Consider the following 9,273-nt stretch of genomic DNA (forward strand, 5'->3'; position numbering starts at 1 on the left):
GGTTGCATTTTTTAAGAAAAGGGCATGTACTGAATAGTCAGTCTGTCATTGTGAATTTCACTGGTTTCCCAGAGAGAGGACCACGTGAGCTGCAGCCCAGATGCCCTGGCTCCAGATCCAGCCAGGCAGAACACACTGTGTATGAGCTACCTGCTGGGAGAGTAAGATCACATCATCTGTTGTCTTTTCGAAGCTTTCCCAGGCTTTGCTGCTTAGTGACCTCTGATCTCTTGTTCTCATTTCTCTGTGCAGCATCACTGACACGTTCGAAGGATTCACTCTCAGCCTGCTGTCCTCTCTGATGATCTCAGGACCAAACTCTCCTTTCTACAAAGCTCTCATTGAGCCCAAGATTGGAACAGACTTCTCCTCTGTCGTAGGGTGTGTAGATGGGCTTGCAACACCTGACCTGCATCAAACTAATAACGTACAATTCTTGAAATACGATACAACATAGAAGGCGTTTAAAGATTGATTTTACCAATATGAGTGGAGAACTACCCAAAACATTGCCTTGTCTCATCTAAACTCTGTGGCCAACTTGGCGTCAACATACAAGTTGTATGTTGACACCAAGTTTTTGCTGCGAGCTAACTGAAAAGTCTTGTTCTGCAGATACGATGGCAGCACCAAGGAGGCATCGTTCAGCGTAGGACTGCAGGGAATAGCTGAGCATGACACAGAGAGGGTGAAGCAGCTCATCAGCCAAACCATCAACGACATCATAGAGTAAGTCCCACAGGCCCAGTGGGTGTCTTGTATTTTGTTTCATGGCCCGATGTTAAATATTTACAAATCTACCTTGGATGCTAGATGTTCAGTTCAGAGCTGAGGACAGATTCATTTATTTGACAAATTTTCTCTTAATCTTGTAGCATGTCCCCGGGGTGAGGTCGACGGACTTAGTAGCGTATCCAAACCTTTGTGTTTGTGCCACAATTATTTTTTTTTTTTTTCTATTTTATGGGTTGTTAAAATATTTTCTGTGTATTTATCTGTTTGCATATAATAGTACATCACTATGGCACAGACTGGGCTGCAGTTTTATTTCTTCATTTATTGAAAGTCAAGAGTGATTGCGTTGCTTCATGAGGCCTAAACTGCACAATATTTCTAAGACATTTACACTTCGTTACTGTATTTTTCCTCCAGTCCACCGAGATCCACAGAATGTAGCCAGACCTTTGCTAGGGTCAGCATGTCTACATGAATGATTAAAACAGCCCTAATAAATGAGCCAACAGGAAGAAGCAGAACATGATTTCCACCCTGAGTCTTTGCTGCTTGTCATCCAACACAGGAACGGCTTTGAGGAGGAAAGGGTCGAGGCTCTGCTCCATAAGATCGAGATCCAGATGAAACACCAGTCCACCAACTTTGGCCTGTCTCTGGCCTCGGTGAGTTCACTGCTGTTCTTGTCAGACTTTTATTTGTAAGGGACCATTAACAGTAATAAACATAAACGTTGCCATTGTACCAGAGTTGGCTTAAAGCTCATTTTTATCTGCTGTTCCTTGGCAGGTCATAATCAAAAACATAATCACAGTAACAAAACTAATCTAAAACTAGACAAGAGTTAGAAATGCACATCAGTATTTTAAAATAACTATATTTCAGCATAATTAAACAACTTGTCTTGGTGTTGCTATGAAAAATCCACTGTGAAACAAGAGGCAAAAATAAGATGAATAAAGTTAAAATATTAATTTTGCTCTTATAAATTTACAGCGTTTTATTGTATAATGATTCGTTTGTTTCAGCGCCCTTCCTCACTCTGGACACTGTTTACATTTTTGCATTTGTAGTACATTGCTTCATCGTGGAACCATGACGGCGACCCAGTGGAGCTGCTGCAGATCAGTGACAGCGTCGCCAAGTTCAGGCAGGCCCTGAGTGAGAACCCTCGCTTCCTCCAGGACAAAGTCAAGCACTACTTTAAGGTGAACACTGTAGCCGGTCGGATTGTTTGTCTCTAACCAGATCAGTACTGCAGCCTTCATTAATGTTGTCACCAGTGGGTTCAACTGAGATCTATTAGTTGAGTTTTAGCTTTTAATGCTAATTCATGCTGTTCTGTTCTCCCGGCCCTGCAGGAGAACACTCACAGACTGACCCTGACCATGAGCCCAGATCAGGCCTACCTGGAGAAGCAAGCCAAGGCTGAGGAAGAGAAGCTGCAGAGAAAGATCCATGGTCTGTCTGACGGTGACAGAAAAGAGATCTATGAGAATGGTAATGATAATTTATGTTTCCTTTGCAGGGAGGTCACCTCACATCAAGAACAAGTCAAATTACAGCAAAACTGTAACTAAATGATCAAACAGGCTCCTGATTAGCTACTTGTTAGCGCTACTCACAAACCTCTTACATCCTGTGGAGCTGGGCTTTCAGCTTAAGAGTCCTCTGTCTTTGCACGAAGAGGGACCTAAATCTTTACTTGCACATTCAGCTTCAGTTAAATTGTTCGATACACACTAAATTATCAGAACTCTGTGAGTGTGACTGAATAAAGTTGTAATGTAAAGCACCTGTGATTCAAGTATGCACTAAATATTATTATTATTATGTTATTTGTCTTTTTGGGGAAGGTCTGGAGCTGCTGGCTGCTCAGAGTAAAACCCAGGACGCCTCCTGTCTGCCTGCTCTCAAAGTGTCTGACATCGAGCCCACGATACCTTTCACTCCTGTTCAAATCGGCACTGCAGGTAGAGTACAGTGCCCACTATACTGCAACTCGTATTACCTTTTCACAGTAATTCCATCGGGGTCATCACCCGGGTCAAGGCTTCTTGGTGAAACTCTCCTGCTCTCCACAGGAGGCGTGCCGGTGCAGTACTGTGAGCAGCCCACCAATGGTTTGGTCTACTTCAGGGCCATGTGTAGCCTCAACACCCTGCCAGAGGACCTCAAGCTCTATGTCCCGCTCTTCTGCACTGTTATTACCAAGTGAGTTAATCTGAAGGGCAGATTGTTTGGTTGCACTGTCTTCTGTTGTACTTTGTGTCTCTGATTGTTTGACTATGATACAAAATATTGAAGACTCCTTTCATGAAGTACACGGCAGAGAGGAAGCTGGTTAAGAGTGAATGCTTCTTTTTTCCGTTATTAAATGTGTGTTCTCCAGATCTGAGAGTTCGTGCAGAAAGAAGTGGAAGCTGGATATTGATACACATTGTTTGTGTCTGTTTAATTAGGATGGGCGGTGGAGCTCTGGACTACAGGCAGCAGGCCCAGCTGATGGAGCTGAGGACAGGGGGCATGTCTGTTTCCCCCCAGGTCATCCCTGACTCCACCCAGCTGGACGTGTACGAGCAGGTCAGTGCCAACAGTGTCTGTTAAGCCAAAAAATACATTTGTCTCTAGTCCTTGCATGTGTGTGGATGTTGTGCTGCAGTGCAAAGACATGCAAATCAGAATGCTGTAAATATGTGTTGACCTGCCAGAAGGCCCAGTTTAACTCTCTGCTTTTTGTGCACTGCATGCTGGGATAAACTGAAGCCCCTTCCTCAGAAAGAAACTTGAAATGAGTGAGCTATTAACAAGTCCTTGCCCTGACTGCTGCAGGCTTTGGTCTCTAATCATGCCTTCACTCATGTGCTAAAGAGTTTCTCAGGGTTCTGTGCTCTGTGTTTCAGGGCGTCCTCCTGCTCTCCTCCTGCCTGGAGAGGAACCTTCCTCACATGTTTCAGCTGTGGCGCGACATATTCAACAGGTATATCCGTAACAAAACTAATCTAAAACTAGACAAGAGTTAGAAATGCACATCAGTATTTTAAAATAACTATATTTCAGCATAATTAAACAACTTGTCTTGGTGTTGCTATGAAAAATCCACTGTGAAACAAGAGGCAAAAATAAGATGAATAAAGTTAAAATATTAATTTTGCTCTTATAAATTTACAGCGTTTTATTGTATAATGATTCGTTTGTTTCAGCGCCCTTCCTCACTCTGGACACTGTTTACATTTTTGCATTTGTAGTACATTGCTTCATCGTGGAACCATGACGGCGACCCAGTGGAGCTGCTGCAGATCAGTGACAGCGTCGCCAAGTTCAGGCAGGCCCTGAGTGAGAACCCTCGCTTCCTCCAGGACAAAGTCAAGCACTACTTTAAGGTGAACACTGTAGCCGGTCGGATTGTTTGTCTCTAACCAGATCAGTACTGCAGCCTTCATTAATGTTGTCACCAGTGGGTTCAACTGAGATCTATTAGTTGAGTTTTAGCTTTTAATGCTAATTCATGCTGTTCTGTTCTCCCGGCCCTGCAGGAGAACACTCACAGACTGACCCTGACCATGAGCCCAGATCAGGCCTACCTGGAGAAGCAAGCCAAGGCTGAGGAAGAGAAGCTGCAGAGAAAGATCCATGGTCTGTCTGACGGTGACAGAAAAGAGATCTATGAGAATGGTAATGATAATTTATGTTTCCTTTGCAGGGAGGTCACCTCACATCAAGAACAAGTCAAATTACAGCAAAACTGTAACTAAATGATCAAACAGGCTCCTGATTAGCTACTTGTTAGCGCTACTCACAAACCTCTTACATCCTGTGGAGCTGGGCTTTCAGCTTAAGAGTCCTCTGTCTTTGCACGAAGAGGGACCTAAATCTTTACTTGCACATTCAGCTTCAGTTAAATTGTTCGATACACACTAAATTATCAGAACCCTGTGAGTGTGACTGAATAAAGTTGTAATGTAAAGCACCTGTGATTCAAGTATGCACTAAATATTATTATTATTATGTTATTTGTCTTTTTGGGGAAGGTCTGGAGCTGCTGGCTGCTCAGAGTAAAACCCAGGACGCCTCCTGTCTGCCTGCTCTCAAAGTGTCTGACATCGAGCCCACGATACCTTTCACTCCTGTTCAAATCGGCACTGCAGGTAGAGTACAGTGCCCACTATACTGCAACTCGTATTACCTTTTCACAGTAATTCCATCGGGGTCATCACCCGGGTCAAGGCTTCTTGGTGAAACTCTCCTGCTCTCCACAGGAGGCGTGCCGGTGCAGTACTGTGAGCAGCCCACCAATGGTTTGGTCTACTTCAGGGCCATGTGTAGCCTCAACACCCTGCCAGAGGACCTCAAGCTCTATGTCCCGCTCTTCTGCACTGTTATTACCAAGTGAGTTAATCTGAAGGGCAGATTGTTTGGTTGCACTGTCTTCTGTTGTACTTTGTGTCTCTGATTGTTTGACTATGATACAAAATATTGAAGACTCCTTTCATGAAGTACACGGCAGAGAGGAAGCTGGTTAAGAGTGAATGCTTCTTTTTTCCGTTATTAAATGTGTGTTCTCCAGATCTGAGAGTTCGTGCAGAAAGAAGTGGAAGCTGGATATTGATACACATTGTTTGTGTCTGTTTAATTAGGATGGGCGGTGGAGCTCTGGACTACAGGCAGCAGGCCCAGCTGATGGAGCTGAGGACAGGGGGCATGTCTGTTTCCCCCCAGGTCATCCCTGACTCCACCCAGCTGGACGTGTACGAGCAGGTCAGTGCCAACAGTGTCTGTTAAGCCAAAAAATACATTTGTCTCTAGTCCTTGCATGTGTGTGGATGTTGTGCTGCAGTGCAAAGACATGCAAATCAGAATGCTGTAAATATGTGTTGACCTGCCAGAAGGCCCAGTTTAACTCTCTGCTTTTTGTGCACTGCATGCTGGGATAAACTGAAGCCCCTTCCTCAGAAAGAAACTTGAAATGAGTGAGCTATTAACAAGTCCTTGCCCTGACTGCTGCAGGCTTTGGTCTCTAATCATGCCTTCACTCATGTGCTAAAGAGTTTCTCAGGGTTCTGTGCTCTGTGTTTCAGGGCGTCCTCCTGCTCTCCTCCTGCCTGGAGAGGAACCTTCCTCACATGTTTCAGCTGTGGCGCGACATATTCAACAGGTATATCCTCCAACAGTTGGACACCTGCTGTGTATCAAAAAGCTGCAGCCAATGTCATCATTTGATAAATGGATGTTGCCTGGAGCTAGTTTATATATATATATATATAGACATTGAGCTGTATGCAGAGAAACAGTGGCAGTAAATCAAAAACAAACTGTGATGCTAATCCCCTAGCCCTCACTTTGACAACGAGGAGCGCCTCAGGGTGCTCGTGATGATGTCGGCACAGGAGCTGGCTAATGGGATCTCATACTCTGGTCACCTCTACGCTATGACCCGGGCGGGCCGACACCTGAGTCCAGCAGGAGACCTCCAGGAGACGTTTGGTGGAATGGAACAGGTACTTGCTGCTACACACCACAAGCCAAGAATGTTCTGAGGGCCATAGTGGTCTTGAACGTCCCACTGTTGTGCCAGTTGCTCTCCATATTTTTGCAACTACATTCTGCTTGAGAATAGTATAGTTGTGCTATTAAAAATGATCAGTCATATAAAGTATGTCACTGTAGAATATGAGCCACTCAGCACCAACATAAACATGGGAGAAATGTGACGTTTTACTGAACTGGGAGATTTATTTATTCTGTTCTCTTTGCCCCTCATTCAGTCCACTGTGCCACTGGGTTTCATTGGGTTAAATCTAAGTGGTGCACACAGGTTTGCTAAAACATGGAAGCCTTTATTAACATTGGCTACACGATGAACAGACTCACCACACACTTCCTGCCACAATCCATTCCTTTATTGTAGAAATTCCCGTGTTACGAGAAGCTGTTGGATGTTGTTCTTTACTAAGGGAGCCCGTTTAATTTCTTGATTCCTGGCCTGGTGGTCTCCATTTATGCAAACAAAGTGTTTTCTGCAGTCTTTCTGTTGTCATGCCAGTAGTTTGGATTCAGTGTGTCGGTTGTTTGAATATCAGGTGAAGTTCATGAAGAGGATCACTGAGATGTCTGACCTCAGCCAAGTGGTCAGAACGTTACCCAGGATCAAAAAGCACATTCTCAATCCAGACAGCATGAGGTGGGTTCATCTTCCACCTCCTGGGAGAATGATTTAGTCATCGTATCCAGCAGTGGGAGCACTGTGCAATATAATGTTTAGCATTCTCTCTTTGCAGCCATTGTACTTTTTCTTCTTATGCTTTGTTTTCCTGCTGTTTGTTTTTGTATTTTAACAAAGTGACTAATGTAAATTTACAGCCTGTACATCATTTCACTTCAAATTGAAATGCGTGGTCCTCACAGGTGTGCAATCAACGCAACTCCACAGAAACTGACTGACACAGCAGCACAGCTGGAGAGTTTTTTTAAGGAAGTTGCAGAGAACAGGAAAGAACGCAAACCTGTCAGTCCAAATATTATTGAGGTGAGTTTTCAGCTGGCCCGTGGATGAATGTACCAGTCAGAATATTTGTCATATTGACCTCAGATTGTTTCTTACTTATTCTTTTGCTTTCTTTGATATTATTCCTTTGACGTAGAGACCGCTGGACCCTCTGGATGAATCCGGACCGAGCAGGAAACTCGTCTCAGTAAGTTCGGTTTAGCCTTTTTTGTATTTGATGTCATCTTAAGAAGATGTCACAGTGTTGGTCATGTGTAACCTCTACCACACTTAATGACCGTGAAGACAACAGGACGAAGGCACAGAGCAGCTTCTGGTGTGGCTGAAGTAGTGACGCTGAAGAGAACATTAAAAAAAGTCTCGAAATCTAACGGACTGCTGAGTAAATGCCCAGACTGAGCGCTGACAACCATCTAAATCATGGTCCAGCAGAATGTAAATCTCACCATGAACCCACTGATGACTTTACTTTTCCTCTGCAGGAGCTGAACTTCCAGCCTTGTCAAATGAAAACCTTCTTCCAAATGCCCTTCCCTGTCAATTTTGTCTGCAAGACTATACGTACAGTTCCCTTCACCCACGAGGACTACGCCAGGTGACTATACTGCTGGTTTTCTCTTAAGGAAATCACTGCGTCTTGCTTTCTGTCAGAATATTTCTATATTGGACTTCAGTAAAACCTAATACGTCCACATCCTGGTCTGAAAACAATGTTCTCGCTCTGTTCCTCTATTTGTCAGTCTGTGCATCTTGGGGAGGATGTTGACGGCTAAATTCCTCCATGGAGAGATTCGAGAGAAGGGCGGAGCCTATGGTGGCGGGGCCAGGGTGGGAGCAGGTGGTCTGTTCTCCTTTTACTCATACAGGTGGGCAGACATTTACCACAGTGATCCCACATTTGTGGGACCCAGATGAGCTTAGGGAAGTGGATGCAGTGAATTTCTTATTTATCTTACCTTTATTTGCCAACGTTTTCTTTAGATCAGATGATTGGTTTTATTAGGAGCCGTTACATAAGTACAGTTTAAAACAATGGAATGTCTGTGCCGACCCCACTTTGTTTCTGCTCTAGGGATCCCAACTCGGTGCAGACCTTGTCTGCGTTCTATCGAGGCATTGACTGGGCAAAGTCAGGACAGTTCACCCAGCAAGACATCGATGAAGCCAAACTGGCGGTGTTCTCAGCTGTCGACTCGCCCGTGGCCCCTGCAGACAAAGGTGAGTCCACCACTGTGCTGAATCAGCTGCAGGACGTGAACCGATTCATCCTGACAGCAGCCGGCTCAGTCATCTACCGTCATTGCCCTATCTCACAGTGACATCAGCAAGTAAACTGTTGCATTCTGGGCTTTTTTTTTTAGGAGGGGTCTTGCTGGCAAAATGATGGCTGTAAGACAGAGCACGATGTACAGATTGTGTTTAAGGGATTTAACTGCTGTCACAAGCCTGCTAACACATTATCTACTAAGCTGCTGCTCTTGTAAGAATGGGGTCCGACCTTCTCCTGAAAAATGCGCCTTACTATAGATTATCGCTAAACTCTGAAATGTTTTTGGACTCGTCACATTTCACAAGAAAACCTCAAAATGGCTGTTTCAGTCTTCTGCCCCAGTCGCTGGGTTTTTAATCTGCTGCAGGACCAAAGCTCCATTTTAACTGTAGGAAACTTGTGATGAGCATTTTTCATGATTTTTGAACTTTGTATAGGCTAAATAATTAAAGATTTACTTGGTATAAGTGACAGATTTAATTTTAGAAATTTGGCCTTTAACACCAGTTGGGTCTGTGTGGCAGGAATGAGTCGTTTCCTGAGTGGAGTCACAGACGAGATGAAGCAGAGCCACAGAGAAAGACTTTTCGCTGTCAGTCATAAAAACCTGGTGGATGTGGCTGAAAGGTAAGAACCAAAACCCTTCTGCCTGTAATTTAACTTTGGTATTAAATCAAGCACCAGTAATGCTGCTGTAGGTCTGAGCTGTAGTGGCTGGAATGTTATGCAGAACCAGAAAGAATAAAAAAAAAAAAAAAAAAAAAAA

At 44.2% G+C, this 9,273-nt stretch overlaps 1 protein-coding gene across 1 annotated transcript in view; it reads left to right on the plus strand.

The window, feature by feature from the left end:
• Positions 1-9,273, plus strand: part of pitrm1 (pitrilysin metallopeptidase 1) — a 15,935-nt gene that overhangs the window by 4,168 nt on the left and 2,494 nt on the right. The window contains exons 9-26 of the mRNA XM_020612455.1: positions 73-161; positions 253-381; positions 616-729; positions 1,301-1,397; positions 1,806-1,940; positions 2,094-2,232; positions 2,589-2,705; positions 2,817-2,946; positions 3,195-3,315; positions 3,636-3,712; positions 6,065-6,230; positions 6,813-6,913; positions 7,138-7,258; positions 7,374-7,424; positions 7,720-7,832; positions 7,978-8,103; positions 8,310-8,455; positions 9,032-9,134. Of these exons, the coding sequence (XP_020468111.1) occupies positions 73-161; positions 253-381; positions 616-729; positions 1,301-1,397; positions 1,806-1,940; positions 2,094-2,232; positions 2,589-2,705; positions 2,817-2,946; positions 3,195-3,315; positions 3,636-3,712; positions 6,065-6,230; positions 6,813-6,913; positions 7,138-7,258; positions 7,374-7,424; positions 7,720-7,832; positions 7,978-8,103; positions 8,310-8,455; positions 9,032-9,134 (2,075 nt within the window). The remainder of the gene's footprint in view (positions 1-72; positions 162-252; positions 382-615; positions 730-1,300; positions 1,398-1,805; positions 1,941-2,093; positions 2,233-2,588; positions 2,706-2,816; positions 2,947-3,194; positions 3,316-3,635; positions 3,713-6,064; positions 6,231-6,812; positions 6,914-7,137; positions 7,259-7,373; positions 7,425-7,719; positions 7,833-7,977; positions 8,104-8,309; positions 8,456-9,031; positions 9,135-9,273) is intronic.

This window comes from Monopterus albus, unplaced genomic scaffold (assembly GCF_001952655.1).
Source record: "Monopterus albus unplaced genomic scaffold, M_albus_1.0 scaffold125.1, whole genome shotgun sequence".
Classification (NCBI taxonomy): domain Eukaryota; kingdom Metazoa; phylum Chordata; class Actinopteri; order Synbranchiformes; family Synbranchidae; genus Monopterus; species Monopterus albus.